The sequence below is a fragment of the Aspergillus clavatus genome, genomic scaffold (genome assembly GCF_000002715.2).
Source record: "Aspergillus clavatus NRRL 1 1099423829800 genomic scaffold, whole genome shotgun sequence".
NCBI classification, from domain to species: domain Eukaryota; kingdom Fungi; phylum Ascomycota; class Eurotiomycetes; order Eurotiales; family Aspergillaceae; genus Aspergillus; species Aspergillus clavatus.
Genome location: NW_001517099.1, coordinates 1,330,414 through 1,358,236, shown reverse-complemented (window position 1 = coordinate 1,358,236; position 27,823 = coordinate 1,330,414). Strand labels below are relative to the sequence as shown.

The window sequence follows — 27,823 nt, the reverse complement described above, 5'->3', positions numbered from 1 at the left end:
ACCCCCCCCTAAATGTGAATGCCTAACAAGTTTTGGGTATGTCATATTCGACCTCAACAACAAATACTTCGCCACATGACCACAGCGACATACATTTTTGATATCCAACATACTGGATGATACTCGATACGAACTATGATGATTGTGAAAACAATAGTTGCTTCAACTGTTCACTTCACTCAAAGAGACTCAATATTTTTTTTTTTTTTTTATTAATTTTCCCACCTCTCTTTTCTGGATGGTGGATGATGGGTGATGGTTCCGACCAAAAAAAAACTTCTGGTACGAAGTATCCATACTAAATCGGACATCTACCAATAGAATCCCCGAACTTGTAGAACGCGTCATCGCACAGCCAATCAGTAACTGTGAAATGGCTTGAACTAGAATAATTGGGACTAGCGCAACAGATGGGGCTAGCGGCAGAGGACGGACGAGCGCGACGCGGCCGTTCGTACTTAAGGATTCTAGCACCCTCCTCGGATTTTCTCAGACTCTGTTTCTGGAGCTGAGCTGAGAGAGCTGCGCCCTGCACCCGCGCTGGTCACGTCTGGCCCTTATCTACCCTTCGCTCCCCTTCCATTTCTTGCTTGACCGCCTTCATCATACTACTATTTGATCTTGCCTGTATCCTCGGTTACCCGTGGCTACCGCCCTCGCATTATTCATTCATCTGGATACTCCCTCCCTGCCTCCTCCCAAATCATCATAGTACGCGTCTCGCGTCGCGCTCTCCCTCTCCCGTCATAATCCCAGTCACGGCCCCTGCAGCTGCTGATTATTTATTATTTTATTATTTTCTTTTTATTTTTTCTTTTCTTTTCTTTTCTTTTCTTTTCTTTTATTTTTTTTTTTCACTTGTCAAATAATCTCTCTTCCCTTTCTTGAGGTACTCCAGCTTTTGAGAGTCGATTTAACCGAAATCCTATTCTACCCTTCTTCTTGCCTCAGGCACTGAACTGGCACGTGTGTGAGAGAGAGCCACTAGTGCCTGACAATCACCTGACTTGCAGCTCTTCCTACTCTTACCTCTTCTTTCCCCTTTTGCTCTGTCTTTCTGCTCCCGACTTTGCCTCCCGCTTAGTCAATCTGACTTGCCGCCCACGTGACTCAGCTGTCACCGCCTCTTGGCGATATAAATCTACTCCTTGTCGCATTCTCCACTCCCGACTCGCGCTAATCTTCTTCGTTTTTGTATTTCTTGCAACACTTCCACGGCGTCGCGACTCTTTGCGACCGCTAGAGACAACAGTTCTCCTTTTGTCTTCTGTCATCTAACCGGATTTGCTGCTTGACGGGTTACCGAATCGAATCATTTAGTCTGTGTTAGCGCAGAGAATACCTATTCAGTGCATTATTGTTGTTGTTGTCGCTCTCTAAACCTCAACTGAGACCAGCGTTCCACCTGCTCCGTTAGATCCTTGTATTACGGGTCGCCCAGAGAAGGGTTGATAACTTCTGCCCTCAATGGCGACGCCGCCTCCCGAGGCTCCTGCTCTTGTCAAGGAGGACAAGCCTCAACTGCCGCCGTCGCCGAATGGAGCTTCTGCTACTGATGTTGATCGTACAAGGTACGTTTTCGGCGTGTTGCACACTTTTTGCTTGACTTCATATGAGTGAAGCTAAGGTTCTAATTACCTTTGTTTAGTCCCCAGAATGGCGTAACGGATATCCAGCCCAGCGCTCCCATCAATGGAACAGAAAAGGCGGTGGAGGACAACAAGCCCACTGCGGTGAATGGTCACGCTTCTGAGAAATCCCCTTTGACAAATGGCGCTGGAACCACCGTCTCCCCCCCGAAGTCACCTACCCAGCCGCCTGCCGATGCGATCGCTCATTCGACGACAGCAGCAGCAGAAGGCAAACCGTTGAGTCCCAAGACTGCGGACACAACAGAGAAGACTTCCGCCAATGCCGAATCCACACCCAGTGCGCCCGTCGCACAGAAACCGGTGTCGACTGACCTGGGGGAGAAATCTACATCTCAGGAAACACAGGCATCGCAAGCTGTATCAAAGCCACCAACTGATACACCGTCTGATGCCAAAGTGGAGAACAATGAACAAGATTCTGCTACTGTAAAGACAGAGCTCCCTCACCATCCTTCTACCACCGTTCACCAGGACATGGCACCCCGTAATGTCGCTCCCCGGGATGCTCCCTCTGTGCCACCCCTGAAAGCCGTTGATCAGGACATGCCTGACGCGCCAGATGTCCCTCTCTCGCCCACCAAAGTATCTCGGGAGCGCGATGCCGATACTGGTGACGAGCCTTCCGCCAAACGTACCAAGCTGGAGGGAGAGGGATTGACGGCGCCTGCGATCAAGCTTCCTTCCTTACCCACACCTGTGACGAAGTCATCTGCCAAACTTGTCTCCAATGGTGAGGCGGCTATGACCAAGGTCCAACATAAATTTCTTCTGAAAGGAATTCAAAGCTTGAAGCGCATGAATGACGCGCGCTTCTTCCGAGAGCCTGTCGATCCTATCAAGATGAATATCCCACATTATCCCCAAATCATCAAGCATCCCATGGATCTCGGGACGATCGAGCGCAAGCTGAAGAACAATGAATACAAGGCGGCCCAAGCCGTAGTGAATGATTTCCATCTGATGGTTCAAAACGCGGTGACTTTCAATGGGCCCGATCATCTGGTGTCCCAGGAGGGTATGAAACTCCAGGGCACATTCGAGAAGCAAATGGTCAATTTGCCTAAGCCTGACGAGGTTGAAGAGAAGAAGTCCAAAAAGGCTTCCACCAAGACTTCAGCAGCCCGACGGGAACCGCGCACCAGCATTGGAACCCCGACCGCTCCTCGTCCCACTGGTGGTTCTCCTCAGGCCACGACTTTCGCTTTGGGCCCGGAAGGCTTGCCTCTCATTCGGCGTGACTCGACCAACACAGACGGTCGCCCTAAGCGTTCAATCCATCCACCCAAACGCGATTTGCCTTACTCTACCAAACCCAAGAAGAAGAAGTTCCAGTGGGAATTACGGTTCTGTCAGGAAGTCCTGGATGAGCTCCACAAACCCAAGTTTTATACCTGGGCAGCACCTTTCTATTTCCCCGTGGACCCGGTTGCTTTAAACATTCCAACCTACCACAGCATCATCAAGAAACCAATGGATCTTTCTACTGTTCAGTCAAAACTTAAGACCGGTCAGTACGAGAATGCTAAGGAATTCGAGGTCGACGTACGTCAGATCTTCAAGAACTGTTTCAAGTTCAACATTCCCGGTGATCCTACATACATGGCTGGACAGAGATTTCAGGAGATTTTTGAGAACAAATGGGCTCAAAAGTCCCGTTATCTTGAGGCACACGAACCCCACCCCGAACACCAGAGCGTCAGTTCTTCCGAGGAGGAAAGTGGAGAGGAGGAAGAAGATAGTGATTATCATGACAACGAGAAGTTGAGCATGCTGCAGAAGCAGATTGAGGAGATGTCACGCCAAGTCGAAGCTATTACACAGAAGAAAAAGAAAACTCCCCCGGGGTTGAAGAAAGTCGGCAAGTCTAAGGCTGGAAAGAAGGATTCGAAGAAGCTCGCAACTGCTGTTGGTTTGAGTAAGAAGGACAAGAAGACGTCTGTCAAGCCCTCCAAGCCAGAGAAACAGCGCTATGTGACATATCATGAGAAGCAGATAATCTCCAACGGGATCAGCAGTCTTCCGGATAAGAAGATGCAGGAAGCTCTCAAGATCATCCAGAGCAATGTCCCAGCTCTCAAGGTAAATTGGCCGCATCCGTTCCTTTACGCAACCTAAGATTTGATCTAATCATCTTTACTAGGGTACACAAGAAACTGAAATTGAACTCGATATCGATGAGCTTCCTAATGATGTTTTGTTGATGCTCCTCAAGTTCGTCAAGAAGAATGCTCCACACGTCATGGAAGAGGAGGACATGGTCCTACCATCTGCAGCGAACGTACCGGCCCCAAAGCCGAAGAAGAACAAGCCCATGAGCAAGTATGAGCAGGAAGCTCAAATCAACATGCTCGAAAGCAATCTGTCTCGTTTCCAAGGTGGCGGCGGCGGCCGTTCTCCAGACCTGCTTCCATCTGTTGAAGCGAATGACAGCAGCGATGACTCAGATGACGATTCTGAGGAAAGCGAGGAAGAGTAAATCAATAGCTTTCGCAGCGTCACGGGCTCGCTTCCCTTGCTACGAACACTTCTCTGTCATGGAGCATGGTGTGACTTGTGTCCTTGGTCGTTTTGTTCCCGCCTTTCTCTGAACGTTACTCTTGCTCATGCCCTTAGATGCATGGCCTTTGGCGTTCTGTTATGCCCTTAAGCGAATCATTTTGTACTGGAAGACAGTCTGACCTTGACATCAAGCTCAGGTCTTTTGTACATAAACGCCTTACTCTCGTCTTCCGGGTTCTAATCTTTGCTCCTATCCGCCTCTTTCCCTCTGAAGACAGTCCTCGAAAAATCCCTATTACACGGTCAGCCTATAGGGTTGAATGTTTTTGAGCGACAATTAACGTGCAATTTTCCTTTCCCCGCCACCCTTCAATGCAGTTGTGTTTCTACCATCCTCTCATTCTGCTGTTCCTTCTCGAGTTGGCGACAATATCAGAGACGGGGAGTTTTTCTTTTCCTTTCTTTTTTTTTTTCTTTTCTTCCCCCCCGCCCCTTTTTTTTTAGTTCAGGAGGTTTGAGCTCTGCAACTATGCAAGACGTCGGGTTCTTGCTCAGCTCCACCATAGATCCTTGCACTATGGAGCTTAAAGTCAAGGAGCTCAGGGTATTGGGAGTTTGCCATGCAGCGTTCATGGTTTGCAGGTTTCCGGACCCTCTGGACGTCCGCTGTCGTGGTCTCTAGCTGGCAAAAGGATTGTGAGTGAAGCAGATCCATGTATGATTATGAAAGAAATGTGAAAATGAATGCGGGAACCTCTGATTTTCAGTACTTTCCATAGTCCTTTGTAATACATACTCCCAATAACGATAGTAGCAGTTATACCTAGTTAACAGTTTGTGGGCTCCCAAATATGAATACTGGTGATTTGTGACGTGCACACGTTCCGGTGGATGGATTGGCTAGCCATTGTTATTGACCTCCGAGCTCTGACACCCTTCCAAAAGCCTTCCAAACCATAAACCACATCAAACATGATTCCACCCTGTGATCCAGACATCCTCGAAAACAATCCGCAATTTCGAAAACTTTACCAACAATTGACAACCGCTGTGCTCAATGCTGATGGCTCGACCCGGGCAAATGATGAGCAGCCGGACAGAAAAGCGGTACTGGAAGTACGTTCGCAGCGCCGCTTGCCTTGAGCATCAGGAGGAAGCGTGAATAGGGCCAACTTTGCTGCTATTCGATGCGATGCAGGATTGACTCATTCTTTCTCTATTACTATCTCTAGGAATTAAGGAGCTGTCAAGTGCGCCGCGCCGCGAAACGAATAAAGAGGCAGACGCTGAGACAGCTGGCTTTCGATGTTGATAGTGGGTTACCAGATGATGTCAGGACAAGCTACATTTGATGTATTTCTTTTGGGAAAGCTAACTGTCAAGCTGACATTCTATATGTTATCTATTAGTATCGAGACCCTGTGGCCGTGATCATCCTCTATCTCGAATCGTCGCCGGAGCAGCTTGACGGTGACCACAAGGACGACCACGATGGCGCACAAGCACTTTCCCTCCTGTCTTCAGACGTCGACGCCTTCTATTCTATAATCCCTGCGCTTGTCCTGCCTTTTTCCAATGCCCTCTCGTCCGCCGTCGAAGACCTCCGAGCCATAGCAAACGTTGGAAGAAGCCCAGATTGTGCCCCATCTGTGCCCTCATCCGCGGCATCACACACATCTACGGTGACTACGCGTGCTCGGGCGCGGACGAAATTTAACAAACCCAAGGCAAAAGCGCAGGCTCCGCTTGCATCGCAGCTCAGGGAGCGAATACAGACACTGCGCCAAATGCAGTTGGCGGAATTACCGGCGGCTCGGACGAAGATGGCGACGACAGCGGCGGAGGTCCTCGCGACCCGCGCTGAGATACTGGAGCAGACGGTGGTGTTACTTGAGCGCGCGAAGCATGGGGCGCTTTCGCGCGCTACAAAGGCGAAGGCGGAGCATCTTTCTATGGTTGCACAGGGCGCTGAGGCGAAGTTAAGGTTTGTCCCATCGGCTCCTGGACTATTCTGCGCAGTGGAAAGGAGTTCGCAAGGCTAATGTGTAATGTGATTTTAACAGTATTATGAAATATGACATTGCGGGAACGATCTATACGCCTGAGGTCATTGCGGCTTTGACCCGGTATCGCCAGCACCTCCAGGAAACTCGAAAGCGACTAGAGGAGAAAGAGAAAAGAACACTCGCGGAATTGGAAGCCTACGAGGGTGTGGACTCTGCCGGCATTGATAGCAGTCGTCCATCTAGAGGCATACAACACTTTGAATCCGGCCCAATGAAGGAGATCGCCCGGCGGTATGGGTCATTGATCAAAGAAATTGAAGCTGTGAAGTTGGAAATAAGAAGGCTGAATGGCTAGAGCCGTTCTTGTGATGTTATGTCTGGAGATACCCTTGCTGTTGTTGGGGATGAATATCTGCAATGCTGTTTATATGTTTGATGAATTGCACTCCGCAGTATCCTATCCAGAGTCCCCGCAATCACATGACCTTCCCACCAAAACTTTTCCATTGATAAAGGTTGATTTGTGACTATCAAACACTCCGCCTATACCCACAGCCACACGATCGTTATAGTACATTCCATTTGAAGTCGCAAACGAGACCATAACAGATAACTATGGCCGACGAAGCACTTTCCATTTACGATGAAATCGAAATTGAAGACATGGTATTCGATCCGAACCTCCAAATCTACCACTACCCGTGCCCCTGTGGCGACAGATTTGAGATTGCGATCGATGACTTGCGCGACGGCGAAGACATTGCCGTTTGCCCTAGTTGCAGTCTTATGATCCGGGTCATCTTTGATGCGGTGCGTTCAACTGTTTCCTCTTGTTCAAAATCTCATACATCACAGCCCTGAGTACTGACCCTGTTTGCTTTTGCAGTCTGATCTTCCCAAGGACGGTAACCAGCCAGTGCCAGGCGCAGTCTCCGTGCAAGCGTAACTCCGGCAGAGGAAAAATATACTATCACCCGAGGGGTCTAGCAGCGCGCCATTTCGAACCGGGCACGGTTCTCCAACCGAAAGGAGAGCACCTCGCCGTCTACGGAGCAAAGCCAATCCTCCCTCAGTTGATGTTGCTCTAAAATGAAACATTTCAAGGACATGGATGCACATCCGCCATCACTGCGAAATGACTGTGTTGGATTACCTGGCCGCATCCAATCAAATTCGCAATCCCCGCCGCATCAAGCATGATATTCTCAGGGTTCGGAGAAAGTCTGATCGGAGTTTATGCAATGAATGCACCTGCTCACCCACGTTCAAGCTGCGTTGGAGCTGGCGTTGATGAGCTAAGAGGGTTATCTAAGTGATGCACAAAAGATGGAATCGTGGTTATATCTGCGCAACAAGTAAAACACACTTGATGCCGGTAATTTGCTTGATATTGGCTGTTCACATGGTAATAATGTGTCCAAACTAGAATGCCAAATAGAGAGACCCGAGGTCTCACCCTCCTGTTCTGAATATCAACTGCCAAGGCATACCTTTACAAGCCCTCATCCACTCGTACCAGTATATGTTAACCGCCGTAATGGATCACTCATCGATTTCACTGTAGACATCCTTTGGTAGCTTCAATGTCAACTCCGCATTCAACAGATCAGTCAGGTTGGTTCCGTCGCGGAGGTAGATCCATTGTCCGTTGACGAAGGGACGTGTGTCCTGCTTCTCATGCATCTGGTCGCCTTCGACAACCCAGTCAAACCGCTTGGGACCCGAGATTGGCGAGCTGAGCCAGATCTGCTTGTTGGGGGGCTGCTTGTTCAAAACGTAGGTACCCACACCAGGAACAATAATATTCAGTACACCGGCCTATAAAGTAGGTAATGCATAAGCAGCGCGTTAGCCGAACATTACTGCTCATTATGAAGGTATGGAATGATGAAAAAGGGCCTTCCTGCCGAGCGGTGGAAAAAAGTCGAAGAAAAAAAAAAGGAAACCCGCAGAAGAACGGAACAAACGCTCAATACGTACGCTGTACTCTGCTTCAAGGTCAAATCCTTCCTCCTGCACCTTTTCCACTTCATTCTGAAGCACATTGAGGTAATGCTCCGCATATTCGTGATATTCTCCATCAGTCAATGGTGAGGGCTCCGTGACATGGGCAGCCGCACCAGCGACATTATGCGATTGCGGGTTCGGGGCAGGCGGATCGGCGGAGTCTGGGAAGATGCCTTTGCGGTTCGAGGGGCTAGACTGAAAGCCTCGACAGGATTGCTGAAACGGACGGCTGGCCTGGTGTTGGATGTAGATGGCAGCGGGCGCAGTTGCTGAAGTCCGGCCGACGCGGAGAGAACGGACGGAGGATGAGAGGACGGAACGAGACACGCGCGAGAGCATTTTCGGGGAATTATGGAACATCCAGAGCCTTTGATTGATGGTCAGAGAGGATATATGGTTTCGCAAGTAGAGGAGGTGGGAGGATGGAGGAAATGCGGAGAGGAAGATGTGCGTCATATGTCATACATCAGTCTTCCTTCGTCGGAGCTTAGCTGTGGAGCTTCGCAGCTTCAACACAGTCTCCCGTTCGGACGATCATCAGCTCTAAGCTGCTGGTCTTATCAATCGTGCCTTTGAATAATTTTCAATCGATAGATTTCTTCATTCTTCTTCTCCAAGTCATTACTGCCCTGCGGGGCGGCTGAACATGTCATCTCGTTTTTCATGGGTTTAAGGCATAATAAATGAACTCTCTCAGACTTCTGAGGCCCCTTCTACCACCGACATTTGGCGTCCGGTGCAGCTTCTGTAGTATGTCTCAGAGTAACAGAACAGACCGTTACGGCCCAAAAAGAGAGAAAAGGCCTCCCCTGACACACTTTCTCTGCCTCCCACTGGTGAACGCCGTCTCTTTACCCCAGCTGGAGTCCTCTCTTGCGACGTTCAAGGCAATCATCCCATCCAGTCAGAATGACCCTTCACAAGAGCGTACTCTTGTCGAGCAGCCACTCATCCCCGATAGCGCCGTACGTCCCATTGGTACCCTCCATCTGACCCTTGGGGTGATGAGTCTTCCCACAAGAAAACGACTAGAGGAGGCAATAGAGTTCTTCCACTCCCTCGATCTCGTCTCCTTGATTCGTGAGGCAGAGGATGTTGCTAGAAAGCCTAGCTCGTCCAAAAGAGGGAGGGTCTCGTCTTCTTCGAATCGATCGGAGCTCCCAGGAGCTCTCCGAGAGAATGAGCTCTTTCCTGGATCCGAGCAGCCAGATGAAGGCAATGCTTCTCCTGTCGGTGTTTCAGAGAAATCCTACGCACCGTTCACAATCTCACTTGAGTCCTTACATGCGCTCCCGAGAGCACGCGCTGCTACTGTCCTCCACGCCGCTCCAGTAGACTCCACGTCCCGCCTCTATCCGTTCTGCGTGCTGCTGCGGAACAAGTTCCTGGAAGCTGGTTTCTTACAGGGCGAGCAGATGAAAGACAAGCGAGGGTCACAGGGCAAGAATGAATCTCAATCACTACAGAGAGACTCAGAAATTGCTCCCGATAGCATGACAGGCACAATGCATATCGCCGAATCGGGAGTAGCAGAGAGCCAGCCATCTCATTCAGCTGTCTCAGCCGAAGACAATTCAGCCCTCCTGAGCGAAATGCCTGTTGATTTAGCGAATGAAACCGCGAAGAGACATTCGGAGTCGGGCAGACCTATCGCCACCATCACACTCTCCATCCAACCAGAGCCTAAACCCAAGATTCGACCACTGCTCCTGCATGCTACAGTGGTCAATACGATCTATATCCGCGGCCGGCGAGCAGGCGGCGGTTCTGGAAATGGCAATAACCGCCGAAAAATCCAATACTCCTTTGACGCACGGGATATTCTGGTCCACTATAGAGATTACTACATCGATAGTCAGAGGGCAGCACCGCGAGCTACCGCCATTGCCATCACTTCTCAAGCTCGAGAAGCAGAAAAAGAACAATCTTCGAATAGTGAAGCAAGCTCGACAGCCAATGAAGAGGACAGTAGCGGTGAGTTACGCCGCTCGCCTTCCAAGAAGAAACAGAAACAGCTGTCTATGGAGGAGGCCGCCACCTTCCCCTTTGTTTGGGCGAAAGACATCCCCCTTGAAACTATCTGCATTTGCGAGATGGGTGCAAAGAAGCTTGATCCCGATGATAGTGAAATGAATGCGCGATTGGGTGAACAATATAGAGTTGTCACTGAACGAAGCTTGGATTTTACCTCCAACGAGGAAACACTGGTTGCCGAGAGCAGCTTCCCTAGCTCACAGCAGGATGGGGACACCATCAGTAGTGATGGGAGTGTTGGAGGAGGAGTGAGAATCTAAGCGTCTTGGATTCTATATATCATATAGATGACATCCCCTTATAATTGAAGCATACCGTGTTGCCTTTTGGCCGTATATGCACACTGATATTATCCTCATGGTGGATTGGACCACCACCCAAACAAACTCCCTAACGCCGCGCTGACTGGGCAATTTCCACCATCGAAGGCCAAAATGAGGATGCCGGATACAATGTCATCATAGGACTTGAAAGAGGCAAACCAGCTCCCATGCTATCAATCCCAAAATAAAGACCACATTCTAGCCGCCCTCATTACCTTACGCGACTCATAAGTGTTTCCGTTCCCCGCTCAACTGATAACTCCGCGGCCTTGGCCTTGATTGCGCTCACCATGCTCCGTTCGAAATCGTCCCTCGTTCTCAGAACGGCTTCAACCCATGACAATTGGAGATCCCAGTATTCCATCTTGAAGTCCTCATATACAGCAACAAGAGCAGGGCCCTTCTCCGCTTCAAGTAAGCGGAGCAGCCAGTCGACCAGACGCCATTTTTGCTTGATCGTTGAAGCAAAGGAGTCGGGGTATTTCTGGAAAAAGGCGAAGACGGTAAGGACGTCGTCCTTGAATTTGTCCGTGTACGGATCGGTGTGTCGGCGGAACTTGACGCCCTTATTGCGGATGGATGATAGGTACCGCACCAGGAGTTCGTCGGATAACTCCTCCACAAGGATATCAGTCAAGGATGGATGAAGAACGGAGGCATAGTCGGTCATGTAATCCTCAAAGGTTGAGGTAATTCGTTTGATGGCGAAATCACCATACCATTTCTGAGTAAAGAAATCCGGAATGGTGGTGCCGAAGTCAACGGCGAATATGAGTTCAACAAACTGGGTAAGACAGTAAGTGCTCAAATCCACATAGCCATCTCGTAGAGCGTCAAGCTCTGGCAGAGCTCGTGATGCCATGTACTTTGGATCCACAGAGGGCTCGAAATCACGCCTGAATCTGCTCAGGTATCCCATCTGTGCTGATTCGTCGTTGTCATCGATACAAGCAATCTGATCGTTGGCCACAGCAATGAGCCAGTCCTGCAGTAGCTGAAGTCCTTCATGCTGATCGCCACCGGGCGCCTTATACTTCGCACTCTCCTCATCAATGAGCGACTGCCAGCCGGTCTGGCGGCTCTTGAGCACTCGGAACATGGCATCGATGATACCTTCGACAACATCAGTGCGCGATGAAGCGCCGGAGGCAACGATTTGTTCGTGTAGCATACGCCACATATCGGGTAGAGTTTTCGTTCGGAAGTAGCCTTCTGCATTTGTATCGAGAGAATCGGGGATGCGCTCAACAAGTCCTTTCCTGTCTGTTTCGGTGATTCTGTCCATCCATTCCTCCACAGCTTTGATGATGATGTTCTGCCACTGTCGTATGAGCTCAGGCTCACGGTCATCAAGAATATTTGGCTGAAGCTCGGACTGCGTCCAGCCAAGCTTTTTCATTTTCTTGTAGTACTTCTCGCTCCAGTGAAGGATGGCAAGTAAGTTATCCGCCGGTAGCTCAGGGTCATTGATGAGTTCAACGAGGAAGTCGTGCATCATTCGATGGTAGATATTTGTGTAGGTCTTGTAAATTTTCCACTTCTTGGGAAGAAGCGCTTGCATGCCCTGTTGAACAGAGAAAAGATCGTTAAAGTACCACTTGAAGCTCTTATCCAGATTATCAGGATCGCCCAGGAACTCCTCTTTGGTATCTTTGAATTGGTTCTCCGCATACAACTCAATTGCTTGCAGGAGCTTCTCCTTGTACCCGCGAACTGTTTTAGGTCCAATGTTCATGGATTTGAACCGGCCCGCCAGGTCTTGATGGTCTTTCTGCGCCTCCTGCAGTGCGCGCACAGTCGCGTCGTTTTTCTCCTCTGTCATAACGATCACTCCAAGGCGCACCACCATACTTCGGTTATCAGTCTGCACCAGCGGAATAAGATTCATGCAGGCTGTTCCAAGATGCTCATCGAACCAATCAATAACCGAATCAAGGCCCTGGAAGTAGTCCGCCAACGCTTCCTCACTACTCGGGTCCTGAGCCTTTCGGATCTGATCCATCGCTTCATCTCGGAAATCTCTCAATCGGGAGATATGCATGTGGGCCCGTAATAAGTTCGGCTGATTCTCTAGATCCTCGTCGTCTTCCCGCAAGAGCTCCTCGACCTCCGCAAGGTCCGCGCTGAAATTCTCCAGACCCTTCTTCATCATCAGAGTCGCCTCGAAGTTCCTCTGCACCTTGGCCAGTTTGTCGATCTGTGAGAAGTCCTCGACGCTCGTTTGCGATTCCGCGCACAACTTGTCTATCGTCTGGAGTTCGTCTTTGGTCTTGGAGACTTGGCGCTGGCCTTCCGTGAGTGCATTGATGCTTCGTTGGACCGTTTCCAACTGATTCCGGAGACCTTCCCGAAGCTGTGAATCGACGGCCCCCTTCTTTCGCGTGTATTCCGATTTCAGGCCGGCAATCTTGTCCAGATCCTCTGGATGACGTAGGATTTCGTCTAATCGGGGCATGGCCATTGCGCCATCTGAGTCTCCTTCCCGCGCCATCCTGTAGATGTGTAGGGGGCGAGATTCTCAAATGAGGGGTGTTCCGTATCTCGCTTTATGGCTCGTTCTGTGATGTTGGACAGGTGGGATTAGGGTAGGGGGTTATGAGTGTCGTGGAACCTCATATATCAGAAATAAATGGGTATGGCAAGGCTGTAGTGTATCCGGGTGACTTGATTTGGGAGAAGTAATGGCGGCAATTATACCGGGTCTATCACTCTTCGACCGGGGACTGGAATGTGGAGGGCCAGGGCAGCTGTTGAGTACTCGTTATCGCTGGGTATCTCTGATCCGAAATTAAATCATCCATTCATACAAGAGACCCAAGAAGACAATTCAGCACGCCTCAGCGGAAAAGTCATCCCAGCTTCTATACGCCGGAAATGATGGCCAGCGACTATCTTCGCGAGCAGATACACGGAGATCAAAGTAACAGCGTACGGAGTACACCATGCAGCTCCCCAGCAATTCCGCCCGCCATTGGGGGAAGACGCCTGGCAGAATCGCAGACACGTGATTTTCCGCCCGGATGGCCGACCGAATCGGGAAGCAAAATTCCCGCTGTGCCGCTGCCAACGATCTCGCGATAACTGAGCAATCGAGCTTCGAACGATACCTCTTGTCAGTTCGCTACCAAACATCGCTGCGGTCACTCTCGCTTTATCCTTTTACATCTGTCCCGAGGTCCCGAGCGCCCATTGAGCCAGGTCCAGTGAGACTTCACATTCTTCCTCCTCCCTCTCCGAAAGAGACCGCAAGTGAAATAACGGACTTCCGAACGGACAAATCGAGTCTAATCCACTTCTACACACATACCCTCACTCAATCCACCAAGCAACCCGCTCGATTTCCCAAGTCCTTCTATCAATCATAATGAGTTACTTCCGCGTCACCCTCATCCGCTCCGCAATCGGTCTCCCCCGTCGAACAACAGACGTGCTCAAGGCCCTCGGACTCAAGAAGCGCATGGCGACGGTCTTCCACCCAGTATCGCAGTCCGTAGCCGGTCAGATCATGAAAGTCAAGGAGCTCGTTGAGGTCCAGGAGGTGGACAGACGGCTCACACAGCAAGAGGTCCGTCTGGAGCGGAAACCCGACCCGGGCTATTATGTTGAGAAGGTCTCAAAATGAAGAGTGGACGGAGAATAGATCGGCATAAACGAGAAGGCTTTTTTTGCTGGGTCTCTCTGCCATCTTTTTATTGTTTGGGCCATGTGGGCTGGGGTCTGTTTCGCGTTGACGGTTGTTCGGGGAGAGGCTTTACTTTGATCCTTCAGTGAGGGTCTCTCAGACGGCATATCGTGGATATACTTCCACAAGGAGCCTTCTCCTTGAGTGCTCCGTGACTCGCTTCCTGCGCTGATCAGAAATCTAGTCATTTCCTGGCAGTCGTCGGAAGAGAAATGGCATGTTCGAAATTCGCCCTTATTCTCTCTCACCACCGTCCTCACGGCTCATCGTCTTGCATCGTTTTTTTTTCAGCCTTTTACTGTATTATACATACTTTTGTGCCAGCACTGTTATACCAGGATTTTCGAATTGCTGCTTGATTTCTCAGGTGTTTTGTTTATATGTACTAAAAGGGTGTGATGAGAATGAATAGTATGTCCAATTATTCTGAGCTTCAACAATAACCTATTTGAACGCCTCAAACACCACCACCTTTGTTAAGAATGTTCCGGACCCATCAGGAGAGAAAATGAAACTCGATCTCTCAGACACACCTCGGAAACCATGGAAAACTTGCAAATGACCACATATCACTTAGGCTTTATACAGGGTATCCAGGAAGCCCTCTGCAAGTCGGTTGACAATACTCTTATCGGGGATGCTGCCAGCCACGCCATACAACGCTGATGTATCGCCGCGTTTGAGCACGTAAGCCTTGCCTTGCCGTCTCCTTTCCTCAGCCTTCTCCAGCTCTTTCTCGACCGTGTCAACAAGGTCAGAGGTAAGCTTCTCCACCGCAGCGGCTGTTGGGATAGTGAATGCTACGTGAATCGCAGGGGGGGATTGAAGAGCATTGAGGTGCCACCCTTTGGCGGATAGGCCGTCAGCAACGTCGTAGATGTCAATAGCACCGTTTTGACTCTGGAACGCTACCACGCTGACCATGGGTTTGCCAACGACCGTAAGATTCTTGGACAGTACAGGATGCTCTTTGATCGATGCTTCGAACTTCTTTGCCGCCCCGATAATCTCAAGGCAGCTGTTAATGTAACCAGATTCGCCAACGCTCATCAGACTGGTCCAGCAGCCTGCGATGAGAGCACCAGGCCGAGAACCTGCCACTGATGGAGAGGCATAGACACCGCCAGACCAATCGGGATAAATGAAGTATTGGTAGCTGCGGTAGGTCTTGTTCCGGTACAGCAACACAGAGTTGCCCTTGGGCGCGAATCCATACTTGTGCGTATCCACGCTAATACTGGTGACACCTGGAAGGCGGAAATCGAACCCACCTTCCTCCTCATACGGGGAGGGGAAGCCAGCCTTCTTGAGGAATGCAATCACAAATGATCCCAGACAACAGTCAACGTGAAGAGGAATCTTGTAAGTAGTTGCAAGTCGAGACAACGCGGGAATGTTGTCCACTATTCCATGAGGGAAATTAGGCGCGGATCCGACCAGGAGAACAGTATTGGGATTGATCAGGCGTCGCACGGCAGCAATATCGACCTTGTATTCAGGGGCCGGGCATGGCACACGGTGAAGCTTGATTCCAAAGTAATTGCAGGCCTTGTAGAACGCGGCATGAGCAGTGTCAGGAATGATCCTGTTTGCATAGATCAGCAATTCTGATTCCGGTCGTGGGCAGAAGCGTAGAAGACCGAACTTACATCTCAGGCTCCTTGATACCACGTTCTGTAATTCCCTTTTGTCGAGCGGCCAAGCAGGCCATAAGAATAGATTCTGTACCTCCACTGGTAGTGACACCGGCACCATCCGAAGGGGCATTGAACAATGCGAGGACCTTTGAAGGGTTTCAGGTTAGACCACGCCGTCTCCTAGCCAGATGGATGGAACATACCATGGCGACTACTTCGGCCTCCATCTTCCGAACTCCAGGGAAAACATCTGGATGGATAGGATTTGCGACACCAAACTGCCCGAAGGCCTCCGCCTGGAGCTTCAACAGGTCCTGACCACCGTGATACACAGCCCCACTGACCCGACCATCCTCCCACCGCGTATGCTCCATGTTCGCCAGCTTGTCAAGTTCGGCACGGATCTGCTCGGGCGTCCATCCTTCCTTCGGAATGGTCAGATACCGAGTAACGCCCGGCCCAGTGGCCACCAGTTTGCTCTCTAGGCTCTCGATCGCCGTTGACACTTGCTTGTCAACTTGGCCACGCACTCCGGGAGCACGCAAAAAGATAGAATAGAAGAAGAGTCGGACCGCAGCGTAGACATTGCGAATGCTACCGATAATGCCATACCCGCGAAGAGAGTAATAGGTCTTGCGAATATACCGGAATAAGAAGAGTATGAATACGATGTTTCGGATGCTGTGGCTCGTTTGTCCACCAGGTCAGAAATCAGAATTGCCAATTCTCGTAGATATCCCCGATCTCATGATCCTCTCGTGAGCGGGGTGATGCCTTGCATATGTTCATGCACTTACAGGTCCAGATTCAGAGCGGCCAACTGCGCGTTGGGGGCCCTGCTGTAGCCGAGCAGTTTGTTCTGCAAGGCAACAGGAAGAACCGAGGAAACCATCTTCGAATGACTATTTAGGAACCAAAAGGGAGCGGATGAGGATAGGCAACCTCCTGGAAGACAATGACGAAGGTGGATTGACTGGAGAGGAGAGTCGGATGTTTGAGGAAGTTGACTGCGGAGACTAAAAAGAGCGCTGATTGAAGCTGCCTCGGCCCGTCTCCACATGTAAATGGCAGAATGCAACCCTTAACAACATCATGCAACGAATTCAGAAACTGCAGCCGAGCAATGATTTAGTCTTAGAATGCGAGAGTACAAACACTCAAGTCAGAGTTACAAATCAGGAAGCCATAGCAGGGCATCGTACAGAATCTAGGACGATGGTACTCCACATCTCCATATCTACCTAGGTACTAAGATACGGAAGGCAGCTTACCGTACCGTACACTCGGCTATCTTATCAAGAAATTACCTAACGGGTCACTGGTAATGACAATGCATTCAACCTTTCAGAAGGCTGCTATATACAGCGTAGAGAGAATCAACGCTCTCCCAACACCAATCTCTCCCGTTTTGGGAGACAGAAATGACTTTTGAAGGGCCCCAAGTACAGATTAACATCCCAAGACATAAGTAAAAAAAAATGAAAAAAAATTGAAAAAGAGAAGGGTAAGAGAAACATCAAATCATAAGGAAATCCACACAGCTTCCGGGTTGTGAATCGCTGTAAAATAATGGTCAAAAATTCTAAACACGTGGACATGGACGTTCCAGTCAAGAAATATGGGAATTGAGTGAGAAAGAAATACAAGAAGAGATGACTCGCTTAGGCAATGACGCCGCTCGCAGCGATCTCCTTCTCCTTGGCAGCAAACTGAGCGAGCTCATCAGCCGTGAGGTCGAGGAGAGGCTTGTTCTCACCCGACTTGAGATTGCGGTAGTAGGCACGGATAATGCTGTCTGCGTCATCGACGGCGATGGGCCGAATGTCAGCAAGAGCCTTGATCTTGGCAGTGCACTCCTTATACTGGTTGTCAGTCATCTCAATCTTGAGCTGCTGAGCACGAGACTTGATAGCGTTCCAGCCTGTCAGACGAGAGGCGAAGTGAACATATCTGGTCATGCCGAAATCGGCAGGGTTGATGATCTCGTATGTGCTAGGGTTGTTGAGGATGGCCTTGGCGTGGATACCAGCCTTGTGGGTGAAGGCACAGAAACCAGTGATGTAGTTGTTGAAGGGGATGTTGACTTCAACGGCAGAGGCCACCAGATCCTCAAGATCCTTGAGCTTCTCCAGCTTGTACTTGCTCTTGACGTAGTCACGGTCGGCGACCATCATACGGGCCATCAGACCACCAAGGGGAGTGATACCGTTACGCTCACCGATACCAAGGACGGAGGTATCGACATGGGTGGCACCAGCCTCCAAGGCACAGTAGGCGTTCGCGATGGCGCAACCGGTATCGTTGTGGAAGTGAGTCTCAATGTCGCAACCAACAACACCTCTCAGGACACGAACGAGCTCGTAGACCTGGCGGGGAGAGGCACAACCGACGGTGTCAGCAATACCAACACGGTTGACGCCGACCTTGTCGACGGCGGAGTAGATGGACAGAAGATCAACGAGGTCGGAACGGAAGGAATCCTCGCTGGAGAATCGAATCTCAATGCCCTTGGACTTGACGAACTCGATGACTTCGATGGCGGTGTTCTTGATGTAGGTCATGTCCTTGCCGTGAGAGTGCTCCCGGAGGTAAGACGAAGTTCCAATGACGACGTCACTATAAGTAAGGTCAGAATCAAATTCTTAAGAGGGTCAGCAACGACGGGATGTCTTACACTCCGTCAACACCGGTCTCAACAGCGACACGAGCATCGTCCATGTGGCATCGGATATGTGTGAGGATCTATCCATGTCGATGATTAGAGCTGAAACACATCCCGATCAATAGTCACCAAAGCGGACGTACCTTGGCCTTGAGGCCGAGCTTGCAAATAGCCTCGCAGTCCTTTCTCGACTGCTCGGAAGCACAGGGGCTGGTAAGCTCGATCTACATAACATACGCCAGTTAGTATATGTTTCTCGGTGGTAGTAACAATTTCCAGTTATGACTCACGTAGTCAACACCGAAGTCGTCCAGGGCCTTGGCGATCTCGATCTTCTTCTCGGTGTCGAAGAAAGCGTTGGCGAACTGCTCACCCTCACGAAGGGTACTCTCAATGATCTTGAAACGGGAGACATTGCTGAGGAAGTCGGTCACGCCGACATTGTGGCCGTAGGGATTGCGGGAAGCCGAAGGATGGGGGTTCTGGCGGGTCTCGACAGCAGTGAATCCGGGGTGGGCACCTGAAAAAAAGGAACAGAATAAAATCAGCTAACAGCCAAGAGTAAGAAGTGTTTTTCTGATGCAATGGACGTACCATTGGCATCGGCCTGGCCGTTGATCTGCCCATTGGGCTCATGGTCTGCACCGGGGCACATTGTGTAGGAAAGTTTGATGGCGGGGGGTTTCTGGAGTATTTGATCGAGGTATATGAAGCTCTCTATATGGCGGATCTAACGATGATTAGATGGCAACGAGCAGTAAGTATGTAAGAGGTCTAAGAACTGACACTGAACAGAACTCCAGAAAATTGAAGTTTATATGTGTAGATAGAAATCACAGAAGAGGGAAGCAGGAAAGAGTCATAGCCAGGAAAAGAGGAAAAGTGGGTGGAGTTTAAGAGGGCGGGCGGTCTGAGGATGACTCGCACGGAGAGGGGGAGGCGGAACTCTCTAAGTTTGGCGGGCAACGAAGAAAATTTCACACGCCGAAAAGAGTCAAAGAAAAAAAGAGACAGAGAGAGGGATAATTGACCCTGTGGAAGGCTGCTTGTCCAGGTATGGACTATGGATGTGTGTGGGGAATCTGGACCCAACAGCGCAACCGGCATCATCGTCTGAAGATCGTTCCCCAGTGGATTATTACTCATTACTTTGCGATACTATGACTACTGCTATTGGGGGCTTTGCTTGGGGGGCGCCTTTGAAGGGCGGAAAGTGGTCGCCACATGCGTCCTGGACTTGCACTTCATTTTTGCATTTGCGCTAACCCATCCAAAAGACATATCATCGGGCAGAGATGATATTCCTTCTGTGGCCAATGTCCTGTCATGTCATCAATGTGAGGGAGGTGTATGTTCTTTTATTCCTTGTGAAAGAAAACAATTCGTAGGTAGTTAGGTACCTTTCTAAGTCCTCTATAGCTAAGCCGAACCGACATCGGCCCCCCGGTGGCTTGGAAAGCTGATAAGATGATTGGAAGAACTTCGGCTGCGCAACGAACCAAATCACGAGTTTCCGCCGTGACCACGCGAGCAATTGAGTCTAGAGGTGAATAATCGATAATCGAAAAGAACTGGCTGTTCGGAGTACACCGTCAAGAACCTATTTATTCATTTCTATTACACAGTTCTGGAGGGGTCGAGGGTTAAATGTCGAACTGCCCCACATTATTGAACACAAAGGCGCGATGATGGATAACATATTCTTCTGCATGTGGCAGACAGCAATATATGGATACATAAGAATACCCTACGTCAGAGCTATCCGAGGCAGTTCATACGAAGGTGGACAAAACAATGCGGTATCAATCTTTAAAGACTAGGTCATTCCGTGAAGTTCTTTATCAATGTGGGTGGAGAAGCAATTGTTTGCAAAGAAGCAGGATTTCTGAAGAGCACATAGGGTCTACCCGATAGTGATAGCTTCGCTAGTCGTACGTGAATATAACAAAAGGGTCCGCCACGCACCAATTATGTTGCTCTGGAATCTGGATAAAGAGCATCCGAAAAAACACCCCTCTCTCTGTCGCTGGCATGCCACCTCTAACGCAAAGCAATCATGGGGATCGTCTGCATTGCATTAGCTGCTCCATGTCTTCAACCTTGACACCTCCTGTCTGCAGGCAAAGCTGGCGCTGTGGTCAAGCCCATCATACTTCTCGGGTCCCGCGAACCCTGAACAGTCTTCATCGAAGCTGTCTGCGTATTTATTCATTGCGGACAGCGAATCGGTAGTATGAAGGGATCTCTTGTTCCCAATGCGCTGGCTCTTGGATTTTCCGATTCCATAGCCTTTGCATCGAGCACCCACACCTTTGAGTCCAATACTCCTGCTTCGTCGCATACCGAAAAACAAACCAGCGACAACTGCTATAACGACCCCTAAGCTCACAGGAAGCCCGACGTACAAGGCCTTTTTGTTGAAGGGTATCTGAGGAGGAGGCTTGTAGTGTTCAACTGGTCTTGGATGGAGTACCACTGTCGGCCCTTGTCGAGCACTCGCTCGATTGCCAGATGTAGGATCCAGCTCAATAATGTAAAGGGTCAGGACATTGTAATGCTTTCCTTGAAGCCACTCCTTTTGCATGTGCAAAGGTAAGTAGCCGTAGCTGTTGTCGGTCCGCTCGGAAGTATAGGCTGAATCTCCCTGGGTAGAGTTCGCATACCTCATTTCAATAGTGATCGTTGTATTGAGAGGGTAAAAATCGGCATTCCAAGTGACATAGTATGTTGCGTCAACCGTGACATTCGCGCCATCTTCTGGAAGGCAGAATGGAGCAAGTGGACCTTTAAGGTCGGTACAGATAGGGAAATCCACAGTGGTCGGCGTGATATTGCGAGTAACCGCATTGGTGTCAGGTCTTTGTGTAGAGACATCGTTTGCTAGGTTGACACCTGGTCCAGTATAAGACTTAGTCCCTAATATTAACGGAGACCCGCAGATTCTCACCATGAGCTCCCATTCCCAGATCCATGCTCTCTCCGAGAACAGCGCCGGAACTGGCCTTAATCAAGGTCGTTGCAATGAACCACCAGGTCTCCAGACCTGAGCTGAGTACTCGGTCGAGCCGCATCTTCGAATGTCAGCAGATTTAACTGGATGATATTGGATGGTAGAAGATGGATGCTCCCTTCTAAGTGAGCTGAAGATATGACATGCGTCTGATAATGGTAATGGGTTCGCGATATAGCTTCAGTTCGTCAAACGGCACTTTGAAGTTGAGGCGATCAAGTCTTGTGGTTAACCATGACGACTAACAGTTCCTTAATTCGTACCTATATAGAATGAAGTCGCTACCCGCCTTTGGTTGCTTCTGCATTTGGAAGGAAGCAAACAGAGCCTGGAGGGAGAAGCTCTAGAAAAGCACTGGATACCCATTTCTCGGATAGTGTGCTGGTGACATGAATCCGCGCGTGGTGTGAAGGTCATATCTAGCTAGGTAGTCTCACATGATTTTATGGACTACAAGAATCAATATGCCATTCAACGCTGGCTCATTATCTTAGAACAGCGGTTGTCGAAAAGGGATGATGAGGATTTGTAGATAATGGTGACATAATCAGAGGTGTACCGACGTGTAAATAAAACACAGCTTGAGCACTTTTGGCATTTCGACGAGAACGCAATATAATTTTGAGAGAGACATCTATCCATGTGAATAAAATTTCTTGTAATATAAAAGTCACTTAGTTCCGATCATCGAACAGATCATCGGAAATATTATTAATTGCTAACATACAGGAGAAAGAGAGTAGTCGTCGGTCCCCGCTCCCGGTGATGTATGTAGCTATGTATGTATTGCCGACGCTCAGGCCAGCTGTCGCCAATCGCGGAGGCTAGGCTAAGGTAGTTAAGTTAACTTTCCATCCATCGTGGCTGTTTCACTTTCTTCCACAACTCAGGAGCCTGACTTCCTAGCTACCTGCTGTCCGTACTTTGGCCTGTTGAATCGTCCGTTTACTTCCAAAGTGCGCTTCTCGTCTACGTAAACAGTCCAGGTTCGTTGTTCCCATTCTAGACACGTTATTTCCTGCGGGTTTCTCCATCGGCGTGAAGCTGACACCTACGCGTCGCTACTAGCATCATGCGATTCATCCAGGTCATCGCCATCCTCCCAGCTCTTGCTGCGGCGCAAGAGCAGGTTCCCCTTGGGGACCGTGTTCAGGGATGGTTGAACAAAGCCAAGTCTTACCTGCCAACTGCAACTCCCGTCATTCCCCCAGTGGTTGAGAAGGTGGTCGAACAGACCAAGAAGATCCAGGAGAAGACTGTCACCCCCTGGAACGCGAGCAACTGGCAGTCTATCCTGGAGCCATCTTCCGAGCCACAGGATTGGCTCTTGTACATTACCGGTGGTAACAAGACATGCTTCGGTCGCTGTGGTCCGGCGGATAAGGCGTTCAACGTAAGGATTCCAAGTTAGGGGCGGCGAAAGCGGCTACCATTCCCAGGCGCTGATGGCTTACGTGAAATTTTTTTTCTAGGAATCGGTCCTGCTGTTCTCTGCAGACCCAACCTCGCCCAACCTTGGTTATTTGAACTGTGACTCCGACCAACTCCTGTGCTCCACCTGGTCTGCTGGCGCTCCCTCCGTCTGGTACTTTAAGGTTCCCCAGGCTCAGCTCGGAGAAGGACGTGCTGCTACTCCTCTTCACATCGTCCACTTGAACGCGACGACTGTGACCCCGCAGGAAATCTACAAGATCCACTCCGAGAAGACCTATGAGAAGACCCCTGCCTATGAGGGTGCCCTTCACCCAACCGACGGCTGGCTGGCACAGAACAACCTTCTGATTCCTGTGGGCTATGTCATCTATGCTTTCGGCGTGGTTCCTAGCTGGCTTTTCATGATCTTCATCAGTTTCTTCAGCCGAACCATGATGTGAGTTTCACTTTTATTTTTCTTGATATCGCTTCGAGCCATTTGCTAATCTCTGGAGTAGGAGCCGTCGCGTGGGCAACGCTGGAGCCAATCGTCCTAATTAGATATCGCCACGCGTGCGAGTCACAATGTTTTCTCAACTTGTTGGAAATGTATATATAGGATAGTTGGTGTTTCTTGATTAAATATACACTTGGTTACAATGGTTTGAATAATCGCATACGCCCTGTAACCCGTACTTAAACACAAGTGACTAGATTGCCGCCTATTCGTACATGTGAGCAGTAACTTCCCCAAAAATTCGGCATCCCACCTCATGAAATATGCATAATATGAAGCAGGACAATACCTGCTGAATCGAAAGCACTACTTTGACGAGAATGGAGTGTGGGCTGTTGACAAGGCAGCTGTAAGGACGCCTGAACGCAAAATGGACCTAAATTTACCACTAAGGCACAGTCCCGCGGAAGCTAGAATACCCATCGAAAATTCGCCAGCTCTGTCAACCAGCTTCACACATCCCAAAATGGCCGAATTAGATCGCGCACCTCCCACAACAGGGGCCTATGTGATAGCCACGGCTATCCTCGCGGGCATCGCTGGATACTTCATCGGGCAAGGCGCGTCTCTGGGCCTGTTCTCATCCGCCAAGGAGAAGGAAGGCTGGCCGAACAGCTACGATGTGAAACTCCCAAAAGACTCCTCTGATGAAGAGGAGGAGGAGGAGGATGATGAGGAAGATAGCGAGGAGGAGGGCGACGGAGGGGAACTGGCGAATTTCGACAACAACAGCGAGGAAGTTAAGTTGGTGCTCGTGGTTCGGACAGACCTAGGCATGACCAAGGGTAAGGCTTTCTATCTTTTGGCATTCTTTATTGTCTACTGCGGTTCCAAGAGGAGAGCGCGATTGGGGATTCTGTTATATGAAATACAGCTAACGCAAGATGCTTCGTATAGGAAAAATCGCTGCTCAATGCTCGCACGCGACTCTCGCCTGCTACAAGTACCTTATCGCGCATAACCCACAGTCGCCTATCCTGCGGAGATGGGAGCGACAAGGACAAGCGAAGATTGCACTGCAGACCAAGTCCGAGGAGGAACTACAACTGCTGCAAGCGCAGGCGATGAGCCTCGGTCTCTGCGCTCGTGTGATTCAGGACGCTGGGCGGACACAAATTGCGAGCGGGAGCAGGACGGTATTGGGTGTTTTGGGCCCCAGGAGTGTGGTGGACCAAGTCACAGGGCATCTGAAGCTGCTGTGAATGCGAGATGATATGATACGGCGATTGTAGCGTACAGCAAACCAAATTCTTGGATGCTTTGCCAGTTCACCAGAGTAGACCCTTGTTATACAAGTATAGTACCACTTTATCAATCAACATGACATGCTTGGAGCAGCATACAATTCGGGCAAATGAGCTGCTGAACGTCTACGACATATGAATCTATCTATGAACTTAAAACTAGCCACGCAGAAATAAGCAAATAGTATATGGTATGTTGGCTGGTCATGGTTTTTCCCCAACCTCACGAGCCGACGGCCAAATCGGTGAAGGGATCAGGAATATGACGCCGCCGGCGCCAGGCCCTCCAGCCGAGCTCACCAATTCCCGAAAGAAAAGGGAGCTCAAGACTAAGTGATACCCGACACCAGCATTCGATCTTAGATCTGTCGACCGGAAATAGACACCATTCGAAAAGTGATGGCTCCCTAAGTCGTCGAACTGACCAGCAATCAACCGAGACACGAAGACAGCTCCTCCCGGAAGAAGAGCTGCTCCATGCTCAGGATCGCTGGCCACAGATCGTTGTGTTCGGTTGATGAAGAAAAGAGAAAAAGAGGAAAAGAAAAATCAAAACTTCCGGTTTTTATGCTGGCGCCAAGTGCGCGCTAATACTCTCCTGCGCTAAACCTTACCGAGACTGGAACGCAATTATGTAATGGCGGTGGGAGAAGCCAAAGGACGGAGTTACTGATGATAGTTGAACTTATCTACGCATGCCAGGGTTCCTCTATCAGCAACTCTTTCTCTCCAGTCAAGATTCTTAGATTATACACTCCATTCGCCCGTAATGGCGGACGCGCTCTCCATAGAACAGAATAACAAAATCAGAGTCGCACTTGGGTTGAAGCCACTCCCCGTTCCTGGTGCCGACGCCACCTCTGGCCCTGTGTTCAAGGAAACCAAAGACGGCTCCTCATCCGAAAACGAAGAAGATCCCGGAAGCACACTTGAGTCGCGCCAAGCGCTTGCCTCAGAGAACTGGAAGAAATTACAAGATGAGGCGGAAGTCAAGCGCCGACGAGAAGCCAAGAACGCCGCCATCAAGAGAGCTCGTGACCTCGCACAACGCGATCTCAAACTTGAAGGGTCTACACTAGGAGAATCTGGTGATGTGGAGGTTGATACGAAAACGTGGCTGCTGCAGGCAAAGAAGCGGCAAAAGAAGATCGAGAAGGAACGCGCACGCAAACTGGCGGAGGAGCTGGAGGAACGTGAACGCGCAGCAGAGTACTCCACAGCCGATCTGGCTGGCTTGAAAGTTGGACATGAGGTTGGCGAATTTGGAGAAGGCGAAGAACATATCCTGACCCTCAAAGACACGACAATTGACGAGAACGAGGAGGAGGGCGATGAACTGGAGAATGTTAATCTACGGGAACAAGAGAAGGTCGCAGAAAAACTGGAATTGAAAAAGCGTAAGCCTGTCTATGATCCCACGGCCGAGAATACTGGGATCCTTGCGCAATATGATGAGGAAATTGATGGGAAGAAGCGCAAACGCTTCACACTTGACGCTCAGGGTTCCACGGCCGAAGAGCGAGAAGCAAAGCGACAAGAGGTATCAGACAAGCTTAAACACAACATCGTCAGCCTTGACCTCAGTGCAATAGAGGCTCCGGTTTCAGATTACATGGATGTGAGCGAGATCAAAATTAAGAAACCAAAGAAGAAGAAGGCCAAGGCTACCAGACAACGGGCGGTCCTGGACGAGGATGAAATTTTCCCTGCTGCTGAATCTATCCCAAACGGAGCTATGGAAGTTGACACCAGCAATGGAGAGCCTGTTCCAGCTCCCCGAAAATGGGAGAGTAACGAGAATGTGTCTTTTGTTGATGATGACGATCTACAAGCCTCGCTTACTCGTCAAAGACGCGCTGCCTTCAAAACGCGGCAGAAAGTGCGTCCTGAGGATATTGCACGACAGCTTAGGGAGGAGGGATCACAAACGCCAATGGAGATGGACAACGAAGACACAGAAGAGCCGGGACTGGTCATCGACGAAACTTCTGAGTTTGTCTCCAACCTCCAGAAGCCAACCCTTCCAGAGCGCCGCGAACGACGACGAACAACTACGCCGGCTGAGAGCGTCAAGCAAGAACCAGAAGAGGAAGGTGCAGACGTGGATATGGAGAGATCGTACAATGACGTTGAAGATGAAGAAGAGCTCAAAGAACGCATCAAGCGGGAAGAGTCTGCGCCACAGCAGATTACTGGTACCGGACTGGAGGAAGAATCTACTTTAGACCAAGGTCTTGGTGCTACGTTGAACATGCTCAAACAGCGCGGATTGGTCAAACCTACAGACGCGGTCGAAAACAACTCCCTCCTTCGGGACCGACAACGGTTCCTTCAGGAGAAAACCCACATGGAGACCGAAGCAGAGAAGCGTGCTCGGCAGCAGCGTGAACGCGACCGTGCCTCCGGTAAACTCGACCGGATGTCGGCCCGCGAGCGTGAAGAGTATGCGCGGTGGGAGAATAAGCAACGTGACCAGCAGGATGCACGACATATGGCGGAAGTGTTCAACCGGGAGTACAAACCAGACGTGCAGCTCAAGTATGTGGATGAATTTGGCCGGTTGATGAACCAGAAGGAAGCCTTCAAGCATCTGAGTCACCAGTTTCACGGCAAAGGTAGCGGCAAGATGAAGACAGAGAAACGGTTGAAGAAGATTGAAGAGGAGAAGAAACGCGAGGCCATGAGTGCTCTGGACAGCAGTCAGCATACAGGCATGAACAGTGCCATGGGAGCCACAGCCCGCAAGAACCGCCAAGCTGGTGTGAGATTGGGATAAGCTTCTCGGGGGCTGGCCGGAATTTTTACGTATCCATTGCGATCCTAATGATGTATATGTTTTTGGCATATAAAGTACGCTAGTGTCCATAGATTATACCATGAAGTCTACTTTATGCAATGGACTATTCTATTCCTACGCCATCATTTGTTCAACATTGTGGAGCTTCTTCCAGTATCTCCCCCCAGACATGAGAATAGTTCATGGAAAATAGCAGTCCCGGGAGAGTGTGTGTCACAGTCTCACAGAACAAGTACAAATTACAAGGCTAACTCTAGAGATGTAACTAGGGTCTTCAAGGTCAGGCATTTGACCAGGATTGCCTCAATGCCGTAGATTGACAACATGGGCCCTGGTCGAC

General features: G+C 49.9%; 13 protein-coding genes across 13 annotated transcripts, besides 2 other annotated features; 8 read left to right on the top strand and 5 right to left on the bottom strand.

Moving 5' to 3' along the window:
* Positions 1 to 797: 797 nt before the first annotated feature.
* Positions 798 to 853: a microsatellite.
* Positions 810 to 853: a microsatellite.
* Positions 854 to 1,467: 614 nt separating this feature from the next.
* On the top strand, positions 1,468 to 4,128 carry ACLA_049740 (putative transcription regulator BDF1; the record flags this gene model as incomplete). The annotated part of the gene is made up of 3 exons (XM_001271927.1): positions 1,468 to 1,571; positions 1,649 to 3,731; positions 3,793 to 4,128. 3 exons carry the CDS (start codon positions 1,468 to 1,470, stop codon positions 4,126 to 4,128), a joined length of 2,523 nt encoding a protein of 840 aa, XP_001271928.1.
* A 995-nt stretch (positions 4,129 to 5,123) lies between these two features.
* ACLA_049730 (uncharacterized protein) lies at positions 5,124 to 6,512 on the top strand (the record flags this gene model as incomplete). The annotated part of the gene is made up of 4 exons (XM_001271926.1): positions 5,124 to 5,267; positions 5,384 to 5,482; positions 5,561 to 6,135; positions 6,215 to 6,512. The coding sequence occupies 4 exons, from the start codon at positions 5,124 to 5,126 to the stop codon at positions 6,510 to 6,512; spliced, it is 1,116 nt and encodes a 371-aa protein (XP_001271927.1).
* Positions 6,513 to 6,772: 260 nt separating this feature from the next.
* dph3 (CSL family zinc fnger-containing protein) lies at positions 6,773 to 7,103 on the top strand (the record flags this gene model as incomplete). Its single annotated transcript, XM_001271925.1, has 2 exons — positions 6,773 to 6,967; positions 7,044 to 7,103. 2 exons carry the CDS (start codon positions 6,773 to 6,775, stop codon positions 7,101 to 7,103), a joined length of 255 nt encoding a protein of 84 aa, XP_001271926.1.
* A 596-nt stretch (positions 7,104 to 7,699) lies between these two features.
* ACLA_049710 (frataxin family protein) lies at positions 7,700 to 8,503 on the bottom strand (the record flags this gene model as incomplete). The annotated part of the gene is made up of 2 exons (XM_001271924.1): positions 7,700 to 7,975; positions 8,138 to 8,503. 2 exons carry the CDS (start codon positions 8,501 to 8,503, stop codon positions 7,700 to 7,702), a joined length of 642 nt encoding a protein of 213 aa, XP_001271925.1.
* A 413-nt stretch (positions 8,504 to 8,916) lies between these two features.
* ACLA_049700 (uncharacterized protein) lies at positions 8,917 to 10,458 on the top strand (the record flags this gene model as incomplete). Its single annotated transcript, XM_001271923.1, has 1 exon — positions 8,917 to 10,458. The coding sequence occupies one exon, from the start codon at positions 8,917 to 8,919 to the stop codon at positions 10,456 to 10,458; it is 1,542 nt and encodes a 513-aa protein (XP_001271924.1).
* A 274-nt stretch (positions 10,459 to 10,732) lies between these two features.
* On the bottom strand, positions 10,733 to 13,012 carry ACLA_049690 (SNARE-binding exocyst subunit SEC6; the record flags this gene model as incomplete). The annotated part of the gene is made up of 1 exon (XM_001271922.1): positions 10,733 to 13,012. One exon carries the CDS (start codon positions 13,010 to 13,012, stop codon positions 10,733 to 10,735), a length of 2,280 nt encoding a protein of 759 aa, XP_001271923.1.
* Positions 13,013 to 13,885: 873 nt separating this feature from the next.
* ACLA_049680 (mitochondrial 54S ribosomal protein uL30m) lies at positions 13,886 to 14,143 on the top strand (the record flags this gene model as incomplete). The annotated part of the gene is made up of 1 exon (XM_001271921.1): positions 13,886 to 14,143. One exon carries the CDS (start codon positions 13,886 to 13,888, stop codon positions 14,141 to 14,143), a length of 258 nt encoding a protein of 85 aa, XP_001271922.1.
* A 633-nt stretch (positions 14,144 to 14,776) lies between these two features.
* On the bottom strand, positions 14,777 to 16,732 carry ACLA_049670 (sphinganine-1-phosphate aldolase DPL1; the record flags this gene model as incomplete). Its single annotated transcript, XM_001271920.1, has 4 exons — positions 14,777 to 15,788; positions 15,853 to 15,986; positions 16,044 to 16,521; positions 16,638 to 16,732. The coding sequence occupies 4 exons, from the start codon at positions 16,730 to 16,732 to the stop codon at positions 14,777 to 14,779; spliced, it is 1,719 nt and encodes a 572-aa protein (XP_001271921.1).
* A 769-nt stretch (positions 16,733 to 17,501) lies between these two features.
* On the bottom strand, positions 17,502 to 19,157 carry hcsA (homocitrate synthase; the record flags this gene model as incomplete). Its single annotated transcript, XM_001271919.1, has 5 exons — positions 17,502 to 18,456; positions 18,515 to 18,582; positions 18,646 to 18,726; positions 18,793 to 19,022; positions 19,097 to 19,157. The coding sequence occupies 5 exons, from the start codon at positions 19,155 to 19,157 to the stop codon at positions 17,502 to 17,504; spliced, it is 1,395 nt and encodes a 464-aa protein (XP_001271920.1).
* A 1,422-nt stretch (positions 19,158 to 20,579) lies between these two features.
* Positions 20,580 to 21,573, bottom strand: ACLA_049650 (DUF4448 domain-containing protein; the record flags this gene model as incomplete). The annotated part of the gene is made up of 2 exons (XM_001271918.1): positions 20,580 to 21,394; positions 21,450 to 21,573. The coding sequence occupies 2 exons, from the start codon at positions 21,571 to 21,573 to the stop codon at positions 20,580 to 20,582; spliced, it is 939 nt and encodes a 312-aa protein (XP_001271919.1).
* Positions 21,574 to 22,584: 1,011 nt separating this feature from the next.
* ACLA_049640 (uncharacterized protein) lies at positions 22,585 to 23,486 on the top strand (the record flags this gene model as incomplete). The annotated part of the gene is made up of 3 exons (XM_001271917.1): positions 22,585 to 22,905; positions 22,985 to 23,382; positions 23,444 to 23,486. The coding sequence occupies 3 exons, from the start codon at positions 22,585 to 22,587 to the stop codon at positions 23,484 to 23,486; spliced, it is 762 nt and encodes a 253-aa protein (XP_001271918.1).
* A 422-nt stretch (positions 23,487 to 23,908) lies between these two features.
* ACLA_049630 (aminoacyl-tRNA hydrolase PTH2) lies at positions 23,909 to 24,644 on the top strand (the record flags this gene model as incomplete). Its single annotated transcript, XM_001271916.1, has 2 exons — positions 23,909 to 24,227; positions 24,340 to 24,644. 2 exons carry the CDS (start codon positions 23,909 to 23,911, stop codon positions 24,642 to 24,644), a joined length of 624 nt encoding a protein of 207 aa, XP_001271917.1.
* An 811-nt stretch (positions 24,645 to 25,455) lies between these two features.
* On the top strand, positions 25,456 to 27,462 carry ACLA_049620 (U4/U6-U5 snRNP complex subunit SNU66; the record flags this gene model as incomplete). Its single annotated transcript, XM_001271915.1, has 1 exon — positions 25,456 to 27,462. The coding sequence occupies one exon, from the start codon at positions 25,456 to 25,458 to the stop codon at positions 27,460 to 27,462; it is 2,007 nt and encodes a 668-aa protein (XP_001271916.1).
* Positions 27,463 to 27,823: the final 361 nt, after the last annotated feature.